Raw genomic sequence first — 25,926 nt, forward strand, 5'->3', positions numbered from 1 at the left:
TACATTTAGAATCAATTAAGAGCGTTGTTTAGAATCATGAAACACTTGGTATTTTATATGTTGAATCCAGAGGTTGCGTCATCGAACTTCACTCTTGACGTTCTCTTATAATTTATATGCGCCTAAAGAAATTGATGGCTCTCGCCCATCGCGTCGAGAACATTTGTACATTTGTTAATGTAATGTACGCATTGCACTGACCCACTTGGAAATATTCAGACAACGTAAAAATCAGTCAGCAATGCTACATAAACATGGGAACCACAGAAAACACTTTTCAGTGACACTTGAACTTCTCAAAACGTATATATTTGTTCACTACAAGCTGAGCTCATTCTGTGTCCATTGATTTTTAAAGGATACATGTCTCAAAATCAGTGTTCGTGCTCAATTAGATTTCTGAGTGGTGTGGCATATCCGAAACATTATATAGCACTCCGCAGCCTTGTAATTAGAAGTGTGCACAAGCTCTTTTGTGTTCAAGTCATAATACAACAGAATGTTTTCTGGGCGAGTTGGTGCATATTTGTGAACGAACAGGAAGCTTATTTACTAGATAGTTTTGGCTGAATGAATGCTGTCACTTGCAACCCTTCCATTTTTTGGCATAAATCGAGCGCTCGTCGTTCTTGTGCATGCGTCTCTGGTTTCCCTCTTACAAACGCAGGCATTGCGCGATACGTGCAAACCATTAAATATAGACAGTCGTGGAAAATGCGCACCGCACATTGCAACACAAGTCGGCTGCGCTACATAATACTGCATGCAGTGACGTGCCCGCGACTAATTGACTCGTACATTTCATGCTTGTACGTACGATCACCTTCCTAATCACTTCCGACTGAAGAAAACGTACGCGCAACATCCGATCGTGAGCAAACAACGAAAGCTTGTGTTAAATGGGGAACGTTATACCAGGGGTGTCTACTTTGCGTGATCGGTGCAGCTAGGACTTACCGAGATGTTGCAATGCCATTGGAAAGCATGCCACAATCAGTTAAACACTGCTCCGACTGCGCACAATCAATAAGCACAACGAACGCACTCCATGCTGTGCTGCAGCGGCTACTCTGGTTCGGCCTTATTGCCTTTAGCAAGATGGCGGCGACCAGCTTCACTTTTGGAGAGCCACCTCCACTGCAGGTATATAAACTCCTTGAAGTTATCGCTACAGGGAATCAGCTTCTAGTACATTGTGTTATCGTGTAGCATGTCGCATAGAATGGCGAAGACGACGCGCAGGCTTTAAATACGAAAGATAATTCAAAAGATGTTATTATGAAAGAGCTAACGGCTGCATAGTCGCATCACATGTTTTTCGGCACTCCGGAGACTCGCATGTGTCTCAGGACGAACTGGCGAACAGAGTAGGTGCGGGCCAACATCTTATTTGCGATTGTAGTGGAGTCGAGAAATGTGAGAAATCAGACGCAATGAACGAGAACGAGGGTGTCGTGGTACGGTCCGTAGAGAGCGATGAAGAAATATGTCTGAGATTTACGACAATTGACATTAGGCGTACGCAAATTTTCGTTCTGTGAGGGAAGCTCTACGGTATCATTCTTATTGCAAGACCCCAAGGCATGGTAAGTTTTTATTATTTTATTTTATATATTTTTATGTCGGGTGCGCATTAGATTTGGGTGCAGATCGTTTTCTACTATGATCACTTGTACACATAAGATGCGAGGGTGCGTTAGAATTAGTTAAATAATGTCAAATGAAGTAGGGTCTGCATCGACGTTTTTCTGCATTTTTTCATTTGACCTAAAGAATAAATTGATTAATTCCGTTGGTCACGTAAAAGTAATTAACGAAAGTTGAGTGGTAGATCACACATCTGAAATACCGAATAAATCAGCTTTACCGTGAGCATGGTGAAACAGGCAAGGACAAAATATAAAGGACGTCGCCTTGAAATTTTAGTGTTAGCTCCCTATAACATAAATTGTTTATCTATAAAGAATGAGTATATTGCCATGATAGTAGGCAAATTGTCAGATGAGAGCTTTCGAGTACTTTTCAACTGCAAAAGTGACCTGAACGCACAAAGACATCATGAAACCTGTGACGTCATTGGCGCCATAGTTTAAGGATGAAATTCAGAAGATGCACGTTTCTAATTTTCACCAACGATTAGTGACCTTTCATTATTCAGTGCTCGATCAGACTACCTAGATTCAGTTCCAGCAATAATTCAGTGCACCCGTCCTATTGCCCTGACAGTCAGTGCAACAGCGACATAAACGCTCCCTGCATCATCTTTGCGTACTAATCACAGACAGTGGTGCAGCTATTTTCAGTGGATGCAGCGAACACACCCGTAAAGTTTACCGCCCTGTTTTCCAGTTTAATGTCAGGTGCGGTTGAAGACTTCATTAATTGAATTTCATTTTCTGTGGCCACAAAATACACTTTGAGTTGCCTTTCATGTTGGGGATTGCTTTGCAGGCTGTCCATGTGATACAGGATGCTTTTATTACAGCAGTAACTGCTTTCACTTATAATAGCTTGTACTGTCCCTAAAGTTCACTAGATGCAGTGCAGATTATAAGCTTACCCCCACCATTCCCGCCTTCGTCTCAATTGGGTGATTATCAGTCTGAGCATCTGTTATTAGCACAGATGTTCAGACAGCCTTACAGTGAATGCGAAAACCGTAATTTTCTCTCGCACTATGTTTTCGTTTTGCCGTTAGTTGAGTGAATCCAGGTATATGAACGCTGCTTATTTAAAATGTCAAATAAATCAAACTCGAGTTGCTGCTCACTCTCTCTCTTTCTCTCTCGTCCGCGCACACACACGTGTGTCCTAAATTGCCGCAATATGCAGCAAACGAAGGAATCAGCGGAACGAGACCGAAAAGACGAATCGCTAGTAGGAACCCAGACCACATAAAGCCGACCTCGCTTGCCTATTTCGGGTCGACGACTCCCGAAAAGTGACCACCAATCTAAAACGCTGCCGAAAGTTCACGAATTCAGTCGCGGGCGCTTCCTGTTGATTGTTGCGCAGAACGCCTGCAGCATGAGAGAGGAGAGAGAGATTGTGGTTGTAAAGAGGTAAGAGGCGCTATTTTCTGCAGCTCTACACCGAATGCATGCGTATAAACCACCGCGAGGGTTGTAGGGCACATGCAGTGTAGCTCCTTAAAATGGACCAGGTACTTTTTGTTGTTTCGTATATAGTTGCGAGCGGGTTAGGGAAACGTCAAACGCGCCTGCGCGCAAAAATACAGGGTGCGGCGGAAAAGGCCGCGCTATTTTCAGAATAGTGTACCGGTATATCCCTGGCGCTGCGGGGAGCACATATATGTATAGGACGTTGCATATATGCAAGGGCACCGCACGCATATTTATAGGGAGACTTAGAACGCAGCGCATTGCATGGCATGCGCTGCGTTCTACTAAATGCGCAGAACACTAAATGCGTAGATCAACGCTGTCGTGCATACACAGAGTTCATGAAGGCGATCGAAGTTGCGCAGCATATAGTTCTAACATGACACGCACACGCGCGCACACAAGATAATGCGCAAAATATGATCATCTTGTGTGTGTGTGATCGCGTTTTCTTCTACTATGTGTCTTGTTAGAACAATGCAGCGCAGCTTCGCCTCCATGATGGAGAACCAACTGCAGCATCTGCGCAACCACTTATGCGCAGAAGATCCACCTGCGGATTGGAGCGCGGCAGTCGGCCCGCCGTGCCATTCACGAGGAGTTCGGAACTACTTTCCAGTTAAGAGCTGCAGCAACACGCGAGAGGTGAAATTAACATCGTCCGTCGAAGCTGGGCTAGCCATCGTCCACTTGCTTCATTTCGAATCACTCCGCTAAATAACGTACGCTGAAGTAAGCTGAAAACACCCGCTGTTCGCGTTTTCGGGTGAATTAGCCTCCTTTTTTCCACTCCCGGAAAGGCTCGCCTCGCAAATCACCTGGGCATTAGCCAGTCATTGTAAGCTAACTTTTTTTTTTTTTTCCCTGTCCTCTCTCGATTGTATAGTCTCCTCAGATCCCTTGTGGATAATAATGCACAGTTGATTTTTTTTTTCTGTTATATTCTTTATTACTTCGGAAAGGATTGCGTAAAGTATGCACCCTGGATGCGAAGTCAGGTACACGTGGATCTGTAGTGCAGTGGTTTAATAATGGGGAAAGTTTGGGCTATAGTTGAACACGATTAGCAGCGCGAAGATAAAATTTCGGCGAAAGAAACGAACAAGGCGCTGAATTTCAACTGGCTTGTTCCGTTCGGAACAAAATCTTCAAGTATTTAGAGGATTCTCGTACAAATAAAAAGTGAAAGATAAAAATAAATTAAAAACGAAAAGAAGAAAGCGGGCGTAATCTGAACGAAATTTACACGAGGAACGCCGAGACAAACATCGAAACAAACTTGCCGACTTGGCAATACATGCCTATGGCATAGAACTCTCAGCTCCAAATTTAAAATTTTCAATCGCGTGTCGCGTACCTCAGGACTTTCATTAAAGTTTTACATTCATCCATCCAATCGCGTGTCAGATGGAGAAATCGAAGTCACGAGCGCTGAAGCGTCTGATGTTGCAACGCATCGTCTCGGATGTTGCGATTATTTCCCTCGTGGCTCTATCGAGACTCTTGCCTACAACGATAGAGTTTTATACAATTGAGACTATGCCTACAACCGCACACCGCTCTGAATTGGGACGTGCACCTACCCTCTGCTGTGTGCAGCCAGATGACCTTTCAGCCCTGCGTGGCCTCAGTGTCAACGATCGTTTGCGCGAACACAGTTATAATACGAAGAGAGAGCCGTGGAAGGCCATTTGGCAAATCATCGGAGCATCTGAGATTACCGTTGCGACATGAAATGCGTCAGTGCATACCTTTGGTTTCTATATGTAACCAGGTATTATACCACAGTTTAATGTAGGTGGCCCACTCATATTTCCCACTTTCGTGATTTTCTCGCTTGCAAAAAGCTCTGTTCTCGCTGCGAATGACGAATCTGGTATCATCATCATCAGCCTATTTTATGTACACTGCAGGCCGAAGCCCTCTCCCTGCGATCTCCAATTACCACTGTCTTGCGCTAGCTGATACCAACTTGCGCCTGCAAATTTCCTAACTTCATCACCCCACCTTGTTTTCTGCCGTCCTCGACTGCGCTTCCCTTCTCTTGGTATCCGTACTGTAACTCTGGTGGTCCATCTGTTATCCATCCTACGCATTACATGGCCTGCCCAGCTCCATTTTTTTTCTCTCAATGTCCGTTAGAATATCGGCTATCTCCGTTTGCTCTCTGATCCACACCGCTCTCTTCCCGTCTCTTAGCGTTAGGCCTAGCATTTTTCGTTCCATCGCTCTTTATGTGATCCTTATAACTTGTTCTCGAGCTTCTTTGTTAATCTGTTATCATGGAAGCCTAATCTTTTAATCTAGCTCGATTTATTACGTTCGTTTAATGCCCATTCAAAGAATAAGTTTTTCACGTTCGTAACATACCTAATAAGAACCCGCTTAAAGAGGAATTGTGTCCCTTAGCCACGATGCCCTGATCTGTATTCGTGTCTCAGGAGGATACATGGATTTCTAAAGTGTTGAAAACGCCGCCGTAATGAGAACCAAGACAGGACAAGCTTTGGTCTTATACGACGCACAATAACACCGTTTTTCTTCCTCTTTGACTTGACAGCGAAGATTTTTACCGACGCTGCCAGCGGTAAGAAACTGCGTAGAAAGTTAACGTTGACTCATGCGGGTCAGAACAATGTTGGCCGTATGTATGTACAGCGATATATGTCACAACCAAAACAAGCTGCTGGATTCGTCCATATGGTACTCGCGAACGGACATAGCATACAGACGTGCGGGCGCAGTGTAAACCTGCTGTACCCAAAATCAATCAAAACTGTCGTCTGCTCGCGATTCGAGCCGTGTACTCGTGGCCATCAGTCCGCATATTCCTCGTGGCGTTTTCCGTTTACACGATCGAAGGGAGAAACGCCGAGTGCTACGCTTAGAGATAGTACGAGTCGTTCAACTATTCTATACTGCTATTATTATTATTACTATTATCATTATTGTTGTTGCTACTCAGTGATTTGATTCATGGGGTTTAATGCTCCCAAAGAAACACTGGGGCTAATGCAGACGCCCTAGTGGAGGACTCCGTTTAATTCTGACCACCTGGGGTCCCTTAACGTGCACTTATAAAGCTATAGTACACGAGCGTGTAAAGCGTACAGCTTTCTTTGGCTACCGTGGCAGTTTTCTTAATCTGACCGAACGACGATTTGAAGGCATTTTCAAGAACCATTCATTCTTGAGCGGACACGAACGCAACACTTCTTCCTGACACGAAGATAACGATGCCGCGATGCTCCACACCAGAAGCGCGAGGTCACGTGGTTTAGCGCCGAGTAAGAGGGAACGATTGCGTAACTTCTCGCTTCTGGTGCTACTGCAGAGGGCTGAATATTGTGAACATTACATGAGTGCTGTAAACGCCTGTCAACGGGAGGTCCGCCTGGAAGACCGGACGAATGGTGCCGATTGGCACTTTTCACGTCAACGACCGCCCCACTCAAGGTAGAACGCTGTCGTTCACGCCGAAAAATAACGTCCACGCTATGCTGTACAGAATACAGAATAAAGAGAACGTAGTCTACAGCAAATGAGTGTGGTGAACACCCGTCAACATATGAGGTCCGACTATGAGGTCCGAACGAAGAGGCGAAATGCAAAAACGCCCGTGCACCGGATTCCCCTACTACGGTGTGCCTCACAATGAGATCGTCTATAGTTTCGGCACGTAAAACCCAACAAAAAAGAAAAAAAAAAAACACGTCTTCGATGGTTTTTGCACAATTTTTTTTTCTCGCACACGAAAATATTTTATATGTTACAAAAGCAGATTAACAACATCAACTTGTGCGACGACCTTTGCAACGAGTAATAGTGCCATTAGGCAGGGAAACTTGTTTGATTCATTTTAAATGTTCTTGCTTTATGATTCTACGGCTTGTACACTCTGATTAGGAGAAATTTAAAAAATAAAGGGGGGGGGGATTAAACCCTTGTTTCCAAAGTTCACCTTTATCACTGTAATTACGGATCGGCCGAACTGCGACATGCAGCCCATATCCGGAACGCGTATGGTCCAGTTTTACAATGCTGTCGAATCAGTCCAATCAGGGAACATCGGTGTTGCCCACGTCATGGTGGACTGACAGATAAGTTATAGAATGGCTAATTTCGGCAGTGCAGCCGGCGTCGACTTGACCCAATACGTTGTAAATAACAGACGGCCTTCGAGCTTGCGAACTGCCACATAACAGGGTCGTGCAGGGCCGCCATAAGGCACCTGGACTAGAAAGAGAGAAAGCAAAGAGAGGAAAGGCAGGGAGACCAACCAGACGAGCATACGGTTTGCTACCCTACGCTGGGGGTAAGGGCAAAGGGGAATAGAAAGAGGAAAGGAGGAACAGAGTGAGCACTGAGTTCATGTGGGAAGGACTAGGTGATAAATAAAGATGCATGGTCACTGTCTCCCTCTACCAAAGCGTGTATTTCAAAGGAAGCGTAGACCTTCTTCAAGTGACGTCACAGTGTGCAGGCCTGCTATTCAATGGGCATTGCTCTACATTGAGAATGCATCAATTAATTATTTTTTTCAGCCACACGGTTATTACACGTCGATGGCCTTGAGCGTATATACTGTTGGGAAGGTGTCGCGCGCTTGGGGCGTAAAACAAGCGAATGTATTGCGTCATCGTCACTTCACCGCCGTCCCCCATGTGGCATTTCCGCTGTTCGTCAATATAAAGCGACATTGCGACAATGTATGCCGCGGGAGAATTGCAGTGAAAGAATGCACGTTTTCGCAGTACATATAGAAGCGGCGAACTTTCAAAAACTAAGAAAAAAAAAAGCGACGCCTACCGACGACACTTGTGCACTTGCTCTCTTTTTTTTTACATTCCCCGTGAAAGAGGGGTTTGCGAGACGTGCGCGCTTGCAGCTGCGCGCCGGATGTACTTCGCGACGCATTGAACGACGTCCGCACCGACGCGCCCATTGTAATGCTGAACAGTTGCGGTCGCATTTATGCGGTTTCGCCGCTGACCTGATTTCCCCGACCCACTCCAGCTCGCTCCACACCCCGCAAATAGTTCTCCGTTGGTCTTGCGTCCAGCTACTTTATATATTGCCTGCTGCGCATCATGAGATGTTTCGGATCGATAGTGGGGCTCGGCTACGTCATCCCTGTAGGGGTGGGGGGAAAAACGCAAAAAAAAAAAAAACGCATCTATTTAGATTCATGTGCATGGTAAAGAACCCCAGGTATAGTAAACATTATTCCGGAGCTCCCCCCCCCCCCCCCCCCCCCCTTTGTTTCTATGGCGTTGTACTGCTAAACACGAGGTCGCGGCGATCGCGTTTCCATGAGGGCGGAATGCATAAATGTGCTCAGGTACTTAGATTTAGGTACGCGTTAAAGAATGTACCCCAGGTGGTCAAATTATTCCGGAGTCCGCCGACGTGCATCGTATACAAGGAGATCGTTGTTTTGGCACGTAACACCTTTGAATATTATTTTTAATAGCCGGTGTGTTGGTTTAGCACGCTCAAATAACCCCGTATTTTGATTTCTGCTAGCGTTACTCCCTTCGCTGTCTCATATCGAGGACGCTTTATAATTATGCCCTAAATTTGCATTCGAGACTTGAGTAACACATTTTATGCAGCTAAAACAACTTTCGTTGGACGGCAGAGAAAAGAAAAAATGATGCTAAAAATAGATATTAGAGAGCAACACTGAATCAGTCTATACGTAGTAAATTAATCGTTAAAAACTCTATTACCGTTCATTTGGCGGGAAGAGGTTGGTCATTTCTGAAGATGGGAAATCGAAGCTTCCCTTTCTTGCATTTCGCGCCATGACCTCGGCGCCGTTCTGTCAGCGTGACGTCATGAAATTTAATGTGTTTTCTCGCATTTGCGGCGTTTAGGAGCACAGAATCTTCCTGTGTTGTGTTTTTGCTATACCATTAGACTGCATTGCAATGTAATCCTTTTTTAGCAATAAACGATTAAGTATAGACACTTTTCGTGGAGCAGTTTGCTCCGGTGGAGCGAGGTGGCGCTTTCGGAGGCGCGCCGCACGTTGCCTCAGCGAAAGCGCACGAATACGAAACCACTACAGCTTCTGCCCTGCTTCTGTGCGATCAGCTGTCGGAAATACAATTCGGTGTTCGCTAACGCGCTGCGCTCCATTCATGCTGCAATATGTGCTGCAAAATGTGGAGCGGCAGAGGGAAGGCGTGTGCCCTCTTGCGCCTCGTTGTATGTACACTCTTCTTTTCAAGATTGTTATTTTGTTCATTGTTTTGTTTTACTGATATTCCCGACGTTTTCTTAAGAAAACGCCGTTATACGCATTGAAGCACAAAAGTAAATGGAACGCCAATGCATTTCTCCGCAAAGTTCGGGAATTAATATCTCGAAACTGGTTTCATCCTGAGAATTCGTTCCAAGTGGATCCGCCTTACGAATCCGCCTTACGAACTCCACGGCTACAATTTGTAAATTGAAATATAGGCCATAAGGTAATTAGTTAAAAACTTAATTAGTGAATTTTTGTTAATTAATCGATTATACATTTCAATTTTTTGTGCAAGTAATGTCCGCCTCTTCGAATAGCTAGACCAGCTCATGAACTAGAATTGTGCTCTCTGCCACAGGCAACTTCTAGAAATTTTTGAAAGTGCTCGCTGGAACACCCGGTATATATCCGTGTACTTGGGCGCTTTTGCAATGAATCAGTTTTTGCGACTATAGACGAGGTGGACAGGACAGATCCCAAAATTTCCTTTCCAAGCGTCCGCTCAAGTTGAGTGTCGACGAAAATTCACTGAGAGAATGATTAGACCTACAGGCAACATTAAATTGTTATAGAATTATTAAAGATGCGTGTTATAGGGGCGCTATAACGTAGAGCTATTCCAAACTGTTCTATTCGATTTCTGCCATTGGACCTGCACGACTGGTAAAAAAAAAAAAGATTGCCACGCCCACTTAGCCTGTCTGTCACGCGATGTCACGACAACTGCGAAAGCTCCCCAACTGATATGACTATTCACACTGATTATGCACGATTAGGCCGAACTAAAGATAGCTTTTTTTTTCTGATTCTACGCTATTTCGCCAAAAAAGCCTCCGCTATTGGTCAAAAATTTTCGGATTGCACCCACTTCGCCTCTCTGTCGCGTGACATCGCAAAACCGCGAAAACTGATCACGTCCAAGTGATGTATACGCACTACAGGTGCATTAATATGCCGAACAAAGGTGATTTTTTTTTCTCAGAATAGCCAGGGACATTCCGAAAGGAATACAAGATGGCTGCCCGCCGATCGCTTTGGCGCTGGCTACTCGGAGCTACCGGTGAGAATGTATTTCTTTGCGTACAATTAAAAAAAAAAAAAATGTGCGCGGCAGTATGACGTTGTCGAACCCTTTCGGTTCATATACGACATCGCTCTGCCAACTCTTCTTCGCTGAGGAACCGTTTCAGCGGCATTTGTAACTCCCCGGTGCACGCGGTCGCGATTTTCGACCTGCCGATTGGTCTGCTTCCCCTTGCAATCGCAGACGTCGGCAACTCCCTCCTCATCCGGTTATCTATACTTTCACTGCCCTAGCTCGAACAAACCGAAACCCTCTCTACTTCTGCACGCTCGTCGCCTCTTGTCGGCCAATTAGATCGCAAGGTAGGCAATGCAAACAAAAGTGACCTCCTATAAACGAGGAGAGCGTTTGACTGGGCTGTTCAAACAACGCTGCGGGTCACCGCCCGATGCTTGCGTCAGCGGTTACGTAAGTTTGATGTCAGTAAATTGGAATAAAATCAGAATGGGGAATAGTTTTACGTTACACGGCGTCTAGACAAGTTTTAAACGAATTCATTTGTCGGGGATGCTGGGCATGTCAAGCGTAATGTATGACGCATTGTGCCAAACGTTCCGACTAATTGCGCTTCGGAGCTCTGTAAGGTACTTGACAGGATGTCGTATCCCATATCAGGTGTTTTTCTTTTAGACAGAATGTAATTTCTTAAAATTTCCCGCGGCAGATAGCACAATTCTATATATCAAGCCGGATTACTCGAAGAGGTGGGGATTACTTCTACAAGAAATCGAAGTGCATAATCGAATAATTGGCAAAATTTTCGCTAATTAGGTGCATAATTAATTACGGCACATATTGCAGTTTTCGAATTGTAGTCGGTGAGTTCGTAAAGTGTGTGTTGAACTTATTTCTGAGGATGACATCAGTTCACAGATATTTCCAAAATGCATGTACGACGAAATACATTGTTATTTTCGTGCTTCACATAATAAAAAGGCGTTTTGTTAAAAAAAAAGTAAGTAAAAAAATAGTGCATTCTTACTGCAAGTTTGACGGTACATATCACAAAACTGATGTCATCCTCGTTCAAAGAGGATATACTTTGCAAGCTCATGCACCGCGGCTACAATTCGTAAATTGCGATGTGCGCCGTCAAGTAACAGAAGCTTACTTTGTGAAATTTGGTAATTGGATAGTTCTGCCTTACGAATAATTCTGCAAGTCCGCCTCTTCGAGTAATCCAGTTCAAGAATTATAATTCTGCCATCTGCCGCCGACAATTCTGAAATAATCTGTTCAGTCTAAGAGAAAAGAAAACAGCTGGGCGTTTCATGATGAAACTTGGGAAGAACATGTCTAGGGAAGGAACGTGCTGATGAATTAAATTTTAATGTTGCAGCTATGGGAGGCGCCGGAGGAAATTGTTAAATTAGCGAGAATTGTCGTTATTTTCTATGCTTGCCGGAGAACTAAGATGGTTGTCGTTTTCGAACTAATTGATGCATCGACATCAAACACTGAGTGAATAAATTGTGTTTTGGGAGGAAAATTTCATATAAATTCCAAAGTTGTAGGTGCAATGGGGAAGCCGTAACATATATGCGAACTTCTGTCTGAACTTTTAAACGCTCCTTCCAGGGGTGAAAAGCGCCAACGCGTCAATAAACGTTGCCATTATCATAATTGTTGCTTTAAGCAAACGGGTTAATATTCATGCTCGGAACTTTGCCCTCTACACTTGCAATCAACCGTAGAAAGTGCCTTTATATGTTTTGAAGAGTTGACTTGAGAATGTTAATTGATTTGTGAGCGCGCTTCCGTTTATTTTGGGAGGCGGTGACAACGATTTTAAATAGTAAACAATTAACTACACTCGGCCAGATATTGTAAGAACCTGTGATGTGAACGCAGGGGTGGTGTGGAAACTATCACCGTAAGGTCGCCAACCGTCTTTCGAATTTACGTCCAATTTAATCTACCAATGCAGCTTAATATTTCTCTAGCTTCCTTCATATACAGGGTGATCAAAGTTAAGTTGGCAGCTTTTTAAGCGAAGCTTTATAGGCTCACAAGTTTCGGCGGTGGTGGTGGTGTCACGCTGAAAAGTGGGCCGATCCTGGTAATAGTGCAGAAAGGGTCCAAGCTCAATGGCACATACCAGGGACAAAAACGAAAGAGCAAGAAAGAGAAAGAGAGAAAGAAAGGGAGAGAGAGAGAGAGATAAAGAAAGACAGAAACAGAGAGAGAAATAAGGAGAGAGGGAAAGAAAGATAGAGAGAAAGAGAGAATCACCAGCCCTTCCCCTATGGAGAAGATGGGGGTAATTGCGAAGGTTGTCGTGCGTGTACTTGACCTAATACTTTCCCTTCCCTTTCCTACTACTTTCCCTTCCCTTTCGTGGTACTTTTCGTTCCCTTTCCTTCTACTTTTGTTTTCCTTTCGTGCAATTTTTCCTTCCGTTGCGTTGTACGTTTCCTTCCCTCGATGCATACATTTAATAAACATTTATGTTTTATTACCGTGACATGTCGTGAACTTTACGTTAAACTGACGAAGGTCACAGATACACACACGACCAAGCTTTGCTTACCCCATTTTCTCGACAGGGGAAGGGCTGGTCGTCACCGTCTTGCATGCGTAATCATGCGAACGGCAATCAAAGTTCGTAGTTCGATATCTCAACGCACGGATACGCTAGAAGAATTCTGCCAAGTGGAACTCTGTAGAAGCACCACTGCCTCTAACTTTTCAATACAAACGTGTCTGCTTACTGCAGCCAGTCAAAAGTTAATTATTCAATTTTAGCTAATTGCACTGCTAACAGCGATAATTATCATCTCACTTTGTATCCCCTTCGCCTACTGCAGAGGTGGTCTTCACGTACCTGTCTGCGCCTAATTAAAAAAAAAAAAAAAATCCTGTCAACTTAACTTTGATCACCCTGCATATACAAACAGGCTGTTTACTAAAATGTATCCTTAAGCAGTGTTTTATCTGCGGTAAGCCGAAGAGGTCCACTACTATCAGTTCAGTATACGTACCCAGATCGAACTCGTCTTCGTAATCGTCATATATCACCATTTCTACCAAAGCGCTCCTTGTCACATCGTGCTTTCGACGACACTGCCCCTTTTTACACGACGAAAGGAACCGACTTCAAAGAAACACAGAAGACACAAGAATTCATCACGCGTGTGTCCCATTGAGCCGTTCTGTCATTCGCAGAGCGCTGCGGACTAGAAAGGCCCAGACGCGGCAGACAAAAAAAAAAAAGAGAGAGAGAGAGAGAGAGAGAAAGAGAGACTGCGCAAAGTTGGAGAGAGAAGCAACGCGGCACGCGTGAGTTTGTGTGAAATGTATATATATATATATATATATATATATATATATATATATATATATATATATATATATATATATACGGGCTTTCCTCATAGGCCTGCTGGCCTTTGGTGCGTCGTGTATTCGGCGCCTCTGCAGTTCGCGGAAGACCCGCGTGCGGCGCACAACTCATCACCGGCAGCTGCGCTAACACGAACAGCGCACTCTCCCCTCTTGCTGACAGTGGGCAAATGAGATGACTCCCGACGGTGGCGGGCGCGTGCACGCTTCTTCAGAGGCCGCCACGACGAGCTCGTGACACAGAGACAAGGCGGCGGCGGCGGGTTGCCGCTTCAAGGTGTGTACGGTACAGGCGTAAAAAAAAAAAAGAAAAAAAAAGCAGAAAGAAGGAAATAAAGAAATACGCTAAACGCGGTACTAAATGTCCTGGCGTACGAGCCAGCAGAACGACAAGGTCTGTTATGGGCAGTCCACAGACTGCCCCTGTATATATTGCCGACTATACTTTGCCTTACTGCAGTTTCTTTGTCTGTTAGAAGATACAGAGAGTCCGCAGACGACTGCCCATAGACATCCTGTAGATTATTTTAGTTTGCATTCTCATAGTTTGTTTGTTCTTACACAGCCTGTATACAGTCTAGTACAAGTGTAAAACGAAAGAAAGAAGGTAGTGAAGAAACTAAACGGGGATGTTAATTCTCCTAGCGTACGAGGTGTATATATGTGGCCATGCTTAGCCGGTCGCGAAGCGAGCATGCCTGTTAATTAATGGTCAAGTCCGTAGACAGCCCGTAGGCATCCTGCCTTACAGCAGTTTCTTTGTCTATAAGAACGAACAAGAGTCCACAAACGAATATACTATATATTACCTATAGGCATCCTGCAAAGTAATTAAGTTTTCCTTGCCCGTATAGTTTCGTTTTCTCATTACGCAGTCAGTATACAGTGTAGTAGAGGCGTAAAAATGAAAGACGAAAAGAAACTAAACGCGGTGCTAACTGTTCTGGCGTGTGGGACGTCTCTTATGGGCCATTCATAGTCTGCCCATGGACATCCTGTAATCTACGTTGCCTTACTGTAGCTTCTTTCTCACAAGAGTTCACAGACGAATACATATACCTAAAGGCCTGTAAACTATTTGAGTTTGCCTTCCCATAGCTTCTCTTTGTCATTACAGTCTGAATGCAGTGTAGTACAGGCGTAAAAGAGAAACTAAACGCGGTGCTAACTGTTTTGGCCTACGAGCTAGTGGAACGAAGAGGTCTCATAAGGGCAGTTCATAGACTGCCCATAGACATCCTGTTGTTTACGTTGCTTTACTGTAGCTTCTTTGTCTATAAGAATGGAGGAGAGTCCACAGACAAATATATATATATATATGCAGACATCCGGTAAACAATTCAATCTTTCCTTCCCATGGTTTCTTTTTGTCTTCCTATACAGTATGTAAGCAATATATACGGGCGTAAAAAAGAAAGAAGGAAAGAAACTAAACGCGGAGCTAACTGCTCCTGTGTACAGGCTAGTGGAACGAGGAGGTGTATGTGCGCCCATGCATGTTCGGCTGGGCGCGGAGCGAGGAAGTCTTTTACGTATATTAATAGGACTAGGACTCCGGGATTTCTTCGTCTCCATCGCCAGAAAATGTATTTGTCCTGCATTGAGTGGGCGAACGCCCTCCGGCAGGGAACACTGCTGTGTATGTTCTTATAAAATGGATGCATATAAAATACAGCCAATGTTTGCGCGCCCTAACTTGCTTCGTAACTCACCGTTATTTCTTGTAATTTATCATTGGAAAAAGCTGTCAAGCGATGTTGTAACTGTGCGCGATCACGACTCATTTGTTATTGCATTGAAGCACCTGTTCAACGTAGAGTTGTTATTTAGCTATATTTTCCGATGCCTTCTTTTTATAACGTGTATAATGTCATGTCGCACCACTCCTCACTTGTACTATCACATATATTGTATTTTGCATTACATTGCATGGTGTTGTATTTTCATGTTCATGTCGCACGCGAACTTGTTGTGCTTTTTATTTTGTGAACGTAACCCAATTGTATTAAATCACCCCCTACCCCTATATAATGCCCGCAAGGACCCTTAGGGTATATGAATAAATACATAAATGTATACATACGACCTCTTAAAGAGCGGACATAGAAAGCCCAGTGACTACCCATAGACATTATGTAGACTACCTTGTCTCCTTGCTTTCTCTCGCTCTCTATTTACCTAGCCATGGTTTCTTTGTCTATAAGACCGGACAGCGAAAGTCCACAGACTATGCGTAGACATCCTGTAAACTAGTAAATTAATTTGCCTATACCTATAGCATTCTTTTTGTCCTTGCGCAGCCTAAAGATGCAGTGTGTTTAGGAAAATTAATTCAAAATGTCTTTAAACTACGAATAGAGCAGATGAGATACTCAACTTTCTTGTGTATAGGCACAGCGCAATGTAGACAGGACGCACAGAAGAAGACACACACGGCGCTTTTATCACAGCAGGATACATTTTAAAATGACTCAGTGGTAATTTGAGCAAGTCGTAAAAATTAGACCAAATTTTAACCGACTCAGACAATGGAACATTACGCAATATTCGAAGTCAGATGTCCAAAGAGATAACTGCTAGGCTTGCAAAAAGCTGACGCAGCCAGTTTAAACGAAGTTATGAAATCATTGCCGCTTTCACGAGAAAACCTAAAGTGAACAGCCGCGAAACACAGTTTTCACGCCCCTGTAGCAGACGCGTCTACAGTAATCTGACTGTTTCTGTCTCACTTTCGGACGAGCATAAATTAATGAAGATTGCGGATCCATAAGTACATTCGTCCCTACTTGTCCGACAGTGAAACTGAGGCGCAGACAGTCACGTCACTCATATTCATCTGCTAGGGGCGTGACAGCTGCGTTCTCCGGCAGATCATCGTTTCTCGGGTGACAATTGCCGGAAATTCTCGACTCCGTAGAACTTAGTAGGGTCGGGTTTTTAGCTTATGCGCTCGGGCTGTCGGCGTCTCCTGTCGTCGTCACGATAAAGCAAGCGGCTCGTGCTCGCGCTCGGCACGCGCTCGTGCCACTGCTCCCGCGTTCGTCGTCGTCTTCCACAGCTGGCTGCGTTGCCGCTCATCATTCCAGCGTAGAATTTCACTTCTGTCGTCGTAATGGGGAGGCCGCGTTTGCGGGCTTATGAGCTATTGCTTAAGGTAGTATGAGCCCATTAGCGGAACCTTACTGCATGCTTCGCACCTCCCCAGGTTTCACGTTAGTGGAGCTGCATTTCGCTCAATGGGTCATTTGACACTTACGCATAAAACATAATTCACCGCTGAAACCGAGCCTACGACTTAACTCGCGCCAACTGTAATAACAATTAAAACTAAAACAGTAAGAAAGGCGTCCATAATTCCCCCCCCCCCTTTTTTTTTTTTTTTTTTTTTTGTCAAAAAGGAGAGTCGAAGGACGCCGAGCCAGGAGAGCGCGTCGCGTTTTGCGAACTGGCTTTCGAAATGCCACCAATAGCCGAGTTACTTTGCTGTTTTTGTGTTAGGACGGGTTCGTTATCTCTTGACATTTTTTAGACGCGAAGCAGCTTATGCGCCCGGGCTGTCGGCGTCTCCTGTCGTAATCGTCATCGTAGTCACGGTAAGCAAGTGGCTCGCGCTCACGCTCGTGCTCGGTTTCACGTTAATGGAGCTGCATTTCGCTCAATGGGTCACTTGACACTTACGCATAAAATTTAATTCACCACTCAAACCGAGCCTACGACTTAACTCGTGGTAGTAAAAGACATCGTCAAGCTTGTCCTAAAATAACACTATAGTGACGGCTTGACCGCACGGCGAGTTTTTTGCAAGTATGGACAATGTTATGGAGCTCGGCGAGCGGTGGCCTTAAAGCCTCGCATTAGGATCGATTGTCAAAGTTTTTCAATTAAGAAGTATCGTTCAATTTTATAGTTGTCACAGAATTACTACTTCAAGTAATTTTAAAATGTATATGCCGCCGTGGCAAACGCAATTCTGCGGAAATCGCTCTGTCCTGCTTTCAAAGAATTCGGGATGTCATTGTTTGAAGCACCCTGCATATGATATACCTAGAGACGATTGCTGATGAAAAACGTAGTCAAAACTCTGCAGACTGCGTATGGGCAGTTTACGCACTCCCCTATGCAAAAGTAAAAGATTAGGGAAACCGCGAAAATGTCGACTTTCTCCTCGGCCTTTGACGTACCGTAACTTGAAAGTGACAGCATTCAAAACTTGTTATTGTGATTTTTTACCAGTGCACTCGCCAATTTCAGTTTTTGCGTCCGACTTACAATTTTTTTTTTTCAGAGTGCCTGTAGTCCGTCACTTTTGCTCGATGTTTACCTACAACAAGGTCCTTCAATACTTTTAGAAAGTATAGAAGGACCCTGCTGTAACCTTGCAGGGACGCATGCATAGCCCATATCATATCCGCAGGCTGCGCATGGTTGCACTGTCTGACCGCTTTGGCATGCGAGCTAGAGGAATACGAATAGGCTCAACATGCTGATGTGTTGTCCCTAAATAAATATATATCTGTAGGGTCTATATACATTTTATTCTTAAGGCTACAGCGCCTTTCCAGGGAGTTTCGCTTTTTGTCAGATGATATATACAATGTTCTGCGTTTTCTAAGTAATCCAATAAATTTCGAAAAACACTCACCGATAAAAAGAAATAAACGATTCGGATTTATCAGAAAACACCGAACTTCGGGACCTTCAGATCACGTGACTATGGCATGACTGCATCCAGGGAAGAATAAAGGGCGGGAAGCTAAAGGCATCCGTCCTGACAACAAACAAGGTGCCTCGTTTAGTTCACCGAGAATTAACACCGGAGAAACTTACTATATAGTAAGTTTATAACGCATGAAAATAGGGAGGAAACGAAGGTTCGGTAATTATTTTCAAAACTCATATTAGGCCAGAAATGTTAATTTCGACATACGTTAATTACAAGATGCCCCCCATTCCCTCGTATTGTCAACTTTGTGGCAGGTTGAGATTTTTTTTTTTTCCAGGACATTCGGCAAGCTACCCTACGCGGTTAATTCGTAAGATACACTCGTAAAGCTCTGGAACACTTACATAAGTAATTTTCCACAAAGGTTGCGATTAACCTATACAGTCTAAACTTTTTTTTCGTACATCCCCATATTGTTTCTATTCTATACGTATATACGTATAGAACTATACGTATTCTATACGTACTAAACTATACGTATATGCGGATCGCGTGAAGCATGGAAGTAGAAAGATGAGTATTCAGTAATTATTTTGAAAGCACATAATTAGCTTACGCACTTCAAGCATTCGATCAGTACTCGTCACCCCCCATAACTAGACCATTTCCTCTTTTTTTTTTTTCATATATGACACTGCTGCCCCCTTTGGTTCCCCCAAGGCAGCGGGAAACTTTTAGAAGTGTTTCTTCTAACGCCTCTAAACAGGTAAAAACTATGGTTTAGCAATTTCAATTTAGCCTGCAAGTTCTTTACTCGCTTCTAAAATTTCCTGCACACCACCCCGACCATGATCACCCCTCCATCACCTGCCCCCCCCCCCCCCCCTTTTTTTAATTTTTTTTTTCGAAATATAAACTCGGTGAATTGTCTTCTTTCAGGACACCCTGAAAACACCCGTATAACGTTTTCGGGTGCTTCTAGTCGCATTAACAGCTTCGTTGTAAAAGTGAGCTATTTTTAGAGGTATTATAGACTACTTATTCTTTCCGCAAATCTTATTTACATATACATAACGCATAACCATTCTGTAACTAATAGTCGATTAAGCAGCAGAGGTCTTCAATTTGAAGAGTGCCTAAAATATTCTCTCTGAATTTTGATCTTATGTATAGACTATACAGAAGGCATGCACAAATAGTTTACAGACAGCCTACCTAAGTTAATTAGCAGAATGCCTAAGCGAACTTTCCACAGACTTGAAGTGTAGATCAGAGATATATGCTCACGCGTGATCACTATAACGTTGTGAAGCAGTGCGCCAGCTAGCGTGTCAAAATTTGTTCATTTTGAGCAGTCCTAGTCGATACAACATAAGGAGAGCATGCGTGCATTAAACGAGGAAGCGAAACTTCCATGACGTTTAGAAAATGAAACGGGCGCCGGCTCTCAGGTATGGGTTTCATTTTGAGCTGGACACAACGAATATATCTGACGCTACTTCATGGGTACGCCAACCCACTCACGTCCGCTATTTCTAAAACTCACTGTTAAGGGGGCTGCAGTAATGGATAAAGAATTAACAGAATGGAAAAGGGGGGAAGTTGGACACAGTTCGCAGTAATCAGGTTGGTCACCCTGTGGTGCCTGGGTCGAAGGTATCAAACATAAAGGAAAACAAAATGAAAAGTGCGCACACATACGAAGTGAGCGCGCAACAACTGTCATAACCTGACACGCAATCTAGGCGTCTTCAAAACGGCGCAACAGCGCGCCGTTTAAAGCCGCCTACGCGTGCACATGATTGGCCTGTCTAGGTCATTGTCCCTGAACTATATCCTCTTGAAACGCTTTCAGCACGAAAAGCGGGACACACGCATACGGTTACGCTGCTGGCGAACGGATTGTACGCAGCAGCAGGTCGGTATACGAACAGAATTTCCAGCAGTGTATGAATATTCGATATACTGAATAAGGTATAGTCAGATTCTTACGTACAATATAATTTAAAAGCTTTTTTTTTATTTTCTGATTGTTCGCTATGTGGTCGGGCATACAAGATTGCTGCCGTGAATACGGAACAGAGAGTACTCATGCAAGTGGTGGCTTCCCATTTAGTCCGGTGTGCGTGTGTTGTGCGGGGAAGAGGGCTTAAAGGGGTTCTGCAGGCGTTTTGTCTCAGATTTCAAGGTATCGTCCTAGCACATAGATCACCCACACCGATTCCATGTTTCTCGTACGTACTACGAACATCTGTATTCCTCATTTCAACCGGGCAAGGGTCATTCTGACCCTGGTGCTCCACATATCCAAACCTATAGGGCCGAACGATGCAAACGTACCTTTAGCGTCCACTCTCTTTCCCATCTGCCATTGGTAGCTTCCGTCCATTATTACGTCACAGGCACGCCGCCCATGTTCACCGCGTCATGTATAATGAGCACGACGTGCGACCTCGTTAATTATGCCTCACGAAGAGTTTTGACGGAGCTCATCATGAACACGTCCCCAACGCGATGCCTGTAAATTGTAAGCGTATCTAATTTATTAAAGCGAGCCTTCATTTAAGCCCAAAAATGGCAAGTAAAACAATTTTATGTCAGTGCTCTTCTAAGCGCACATGCGATGAGCTCTGACGAGCTTCAATCACGCAACTTAAATAGGGTTCGAAAGTAACTATTAAATGTATAATTAGCAAAATCTGGTTAACTGCTCGGTTAATCAGCGACTATCATGCATTTGTTTACGTCTGCCGTGCACTGCCGACAAAAAAAAAAAAGGCACGGTTATTTACTACCATTCCGCTATCTTAAGAAAAATGGGTCTTCACATTTAAAGCATGTGGCATATACGACTATACGTGAACTTTATACGTGCATGCATTAGCGTGTAGCCCTTTCCTGCTACAATATATTGTGCACTATAGCAATCGGACCCATGCGCGATCTTTCACCCGCATTACATTTATGAGCTGCTCCGAATTTGCAATCGCAAATGGCACCAGGTGTGGTGAAGGTTATCAGCCGGCTTTGTTTATCATCTCCCACTCTATCTGTCGTCATTCATTTTCTACTTCCTAAGCCTCAACGTAAACATGTTTATTACCAGAAGTAGAGATGCTCCTATAGTGAAATTTAATTCACTCAAATCAAATACGGATATTACAAAATACCGACCTTCGAATATTATATAGGATCATAAAACCGAATTTCTTTTTTTTTAATTTCTTGACAAACCGAAACATGAAATCTGCGTGCTGAGTGATGTGCGAATATTCGATATTTCGAGCACGAATCGTGTAGTTAGTGCTATTCGATTCGAGAATTCATATTTGGGAAGAAGAAGAACGTAAACTTTATTTTCAAATCAATATGATTTGAGTCCGGCGCCTTTTTCAGCGGGTCTGGGCACCCGCCGCGGACGCGGTTCCGAGACCTTGTCTCGAACTAACACTCCCAGGGTTAGTTCCTAATAGATAAAACATAAATAACCCAGAAAGTGAACGGGAACACGGCGCCGCGGTAGCTCAATTGGTAAGAGCAACTCACGCGTATAATGCGAAGACGTGGGTTGCTGCCTTACCTGCGGCCAGTTGCTTTTTCATCCATTTTCATTTCATTAATTTATCATTTCTTTCATTCAATAATTCAGTAATTTCCCATATTCTGTCCTTGGTGTCTGTTTGTTGGCTTCTTATTATACGACTAATAAACATCGGGCCCCTCGGTTTCCTTTCTTCTTGTTCATTGCAGATGTTATAAGTCGATTTGTAAATTTCAATACTCGCGCACACTCAAAGATTACCGCTGCTAACATTTCCAAGGCACAAAGCCTTTCTGGCATTCAAAAACTGAAACGCGTTTTCTCGCAGCTGCATTCACTGGCGTGTTGTTTACTACCTTGACATTTGCCTTGCAGCTCTGCGATATGTAAAGAAAGAACTAAAGAAAGAAAAAGCACGGTCTCGTAATGGCACATAATGGCGAGAGATAGAGAAATGAGATGGGAAAGGGATATGAGATGGGTGCAGCTGACGAGGAGTCTACGTTTTAACAAAGCGGACAGCACGCGGCAGAAACAACTGCCGCCCGATTCTTGGCCTATCCCCCTCAGTGGGTGCAAGCCATGATAAAGGATCATCATCATCATCATCATCATCAGATCTCAGAAACAGGCTGTTTCAATTGATATTGGCTGTTTCAACCAATACCGAATTTCCACCAGCCAATCACAAGAACAGCATGGCCAGCGCTGGCGCGGTGAATTTTTGCACTGGTCCGGTGTACGTATCTTAATCACAGACCTGAAATTTGTTCACTTTCTTTGTAACAATGCAGTGACATGGATACCGAAGCTTTCTCAAAAAAAAAAAAAAAGGAAAAAAGGCAAACTTATTTACTGGATATTAGTCCTTCTATTGATCAAGACGTGGACTACTGTAGCCTCCTTTGGAAAGAAATTCGTGACAACAGCTGCTGCTGTGACGAGGGATAATACAGTCACGGACACTGCATGGACGTAAATGACCATCTGGCACAAGCGGGCGCAGGACGCTCGTGCACAAACAGATATTTGCACGAACGTCCTGAACGGCCGCTAAAGCTTGGTACTAGACCGTCTATGTCTGGTAGCTGGCCCACCGCGGTAGCTCGATGCATGACTATGGCACTCGGCAGCGGGGCACTAGGTCGCAGGTCCGATTGCAGAGCGTGGCGGCCGCGTTTCGACGGAATCGGTATACGCAAACGGTACGCAAATACGCTCGTGTTATACGCTTCGGGTTCAACCAAAAGCGCTAAGAAATGAATCCGGAGCCCTCCACCACGGCATCTCTCAAAGCCCGTGTGCCGCTTCAGGATGTCAAACACAATCAATCAATCATCTCTCAAAGCCCGTGTGCCGCTTCAGGATGTCAAACACAATCAATCAATCAATCAATCAAATTATCATTAAAATCCCCTCCGTTGTCATCACCACCCCTCATACGCCCTCTTCACCCCTTCCTCTTGATTAAAAGGATAAAGACCCTGACCTTAAATTTCTTTAAAAAAGTTTGCCATCCCTCTGTTATGAAGACGAGATGCACATTTGCAGGCATGGCTTGATTGAAACATCGGCCAGTACATCTCAGTGTCTGCAACACGCGAACTAACGCACGAGACGAGCTCTGGCTCACAGCCTCACGCACACAGGCTGGCATATCAGCGGCACTGCAGCGTGGCTATCCTTACAGAAATTATCGATGTCTTTACGATCTTTTATTTCCCCTCTACCTTTCATTTGACTCGGGTACGGGCGTCACGTGGTAACAGTCGCAACTGTGCCACCCGGATTCTCTCTCTATGCGCTCCCGCTGCACACGCCCCAACACCAAAGGGCCTTATTTATCATCTGAAGAGTAACAGCCTGCGACAACCGCAACAAACGAATCGGTCGCAGCTGCGGCACAGCTAGCAACGATTTCCCGGACATCGTCTGCGGCAGAAAGGCAAGCATGTATACGCGGCAGTGAACAGCGCGACTGAGAAATGCCCAACTGACAGCACAAGCCGACGAGCGCAGCTTGCTACGCATATACATAAACGATACGAAAAGTCTTGACAGGAGTGCGAGCGCTCTGCGTAGACGGAGGGCAAGGCACGGAATGGTAGATTGTTCGCGCCACATTTCCGGCGGAAGCCGGCCGCCTCGATGTTGAGCAGACACGCGGTTTACAAAACGCGGAAGGAAGTGCGCGCTGTAGACACCAGATTGCTGACGAGCCGCAAATTGAGTTCTACACTTCTTCGATAACACATTCATCGCCATATCTGGCACAAACCAGTCGCGGTTTGATTGAGGGTGCAGAAGAGCGTGACAGAGCGAGCAATCAACCTCCGCGGCTGCGGTTTGTCCGCTTCTCATCAAAGCATAAAACGGTCACGGACAATGCAGACGCGCTGTAGCAAAAGGCACGAGGGAAGAAGATGCTGACAGGAATATGCACCACCACCTACCTTTGGACGCGAGCTGCTGCTTCGAGTAGCACCTGACTTCGGCCCTAATGCTGGCCGCACTGAGCACCGAACAGTCGGTAGCGCAGGCGTCGCTGTCGGCGCTGAAGCGGCGCGTGGGCCTCTGCCTGTGGAGGCCCACGTTGATCTCGTCCAGCAGTTCGTCCACGATCGACTGCGCTCGCGACAGCGGCGGTCTCCGCGGCGGAGGGGGCGACGATTCGCCGTCGGCGTCGCACATCCTCTTGGCGTGGTCGTCGTCCTTGCCTGCCTGGCACCAACAGCCGGCGAGGGACCCTCGCGCGGGCGACGCATCGAGCCGACGCGGCTCGCTCACTTCTAAGACGACGTCGCCGTCGTAACCGCACACGACGGCACCACACACAGCGCGGTCTCTTCTTCTCCGCTCACCGCACGAGCGCTCGAGCCAAGCGCGATAGACGCGGGCTCGGGCCTGCCGCCACAACAGCAGTATAACAGCAGCAGCAGCGGCAGCAGCAGGTGTTTCGATAGCGGGCGTTCGCGCGCAGCACCCCGGCTCCGGAAGGAACAAGGGACCCCAGCGGCAGGCAGCGCTGCCGCCGCGTCGTCGCAGCCGCTCGCACTCTCACGTGTTTGAACCGCTGCTTGCGCGCGTCGCTCGACTGTCCCTGCCCTCCGTGCGTACGGCGTGCGCAGGCTGGCTGACCAGACCCGAGGAGCACGGCTCCGCGAATAGGGCAGTTCGCATATGTACTAGTATACTCGCCACGTGTGGTGTGGGTTCACACACCCGGGCTGACCGCGCGATTTTTCTTGCGCCGTGTGCATGCGTGTACGCGCGTACGCTTTCAATTATGCTGCGAGCGAAGCCGACGGTGTATGTATACGCTCGTGCGAGTATGGGCGAAAGAGCCTCGGGCGCAAGGCGCGCCGCTCTGTGGTGAGCAAATTACACGTCGTTCAAGAGCAGCAGCCGGCGTGAAGCGCGTGCAGACAAAGAAAGGCGCCTGCGTGGCCGCGCTTATTCGTAAGCGCTTCACTCTGTCTTTCCGTTGCCCCTCGCTCTCTTTATCCCACCGTCTGCCCGCAGGTCTACTGCACCGCCTTCCGCGAACGCGATTGTGAAGTGCCGCGCAACATCGCCTGCCGAACCGCAGTTGGCGCTTCCATCTTCAGTTCCTATACGTGTAACCATCCTTCTTAAAACGTTTGCGCACCATAAGTGGCATCGTTAAAGATCACCGCCGCCATTCCATATTTATAATTATTTTTATTTATTATTTTTTTTTTTACCAGTAGAGCCGAATCCGGTCACAGTTGGTGCATCTGAGAAACGGAAGGTTAAGAATGGAGGGAAAAAAAGGAATAAAAAAAGGAATTAAACCGCGATACGAATTTGGAGCGTGCATTCAGGACAGCAATGAATCACTGGTTGCTCTTTTTTTTTTCTCTTTTTTTTCTCGGGCAGTTCTGTAAAATGCACAGTTCT

At 45.3% G+C, this 25,926-nt stretch overlaps 1 protein-coding gene across 3 annotated transcripts in view; it reads right to left on the reverse strand.

Annotated features, from left to right (window-relative positions):
- Window positions 1–25,377, reverse strand: part of LOC119460991 (mucin-5AC-like) — a 218,012-nt gene extending 192,635 nt beyond the window's left edge. Inside the window, exon 1 of one of the 3 annotated variants that reach the window (XM_049672823.1) lies at window positions 24,459–25,377. In XM_049672823.1, the coding sequence (XP_049528780.1) occupies window positions 24,459–24,696 (238 nt within the window). In that variant the 5' untranslated portion in view covers window positions 24,697–25,377. The remainder of the gene's footprint in view (window positions 1–24,458) is intronic. The other 2 variants (XM_049672821.1, XM_037722160.2) reach the window with 2 other exon arrangements.
- Window positions 25,378–25,926: the final 549 nt, after the last annotated feature.

The sequence above is a fragment of the Dermacentor silvarum genome, chromosome 8 (assembly GCF_013339745.2).
Source record: "Dermacentor silvarum isolate Dsil-2018 chromosome 8, BIME_Dsil_1.4, whole genome shotgun sequence".
NCBI classification, from domain to species: Eukaryota; Metazoa; Arthropoda; class Arachnida; order Ixodida; family Ixodidae; genus Dermacentor; species Dermacentor silvarum.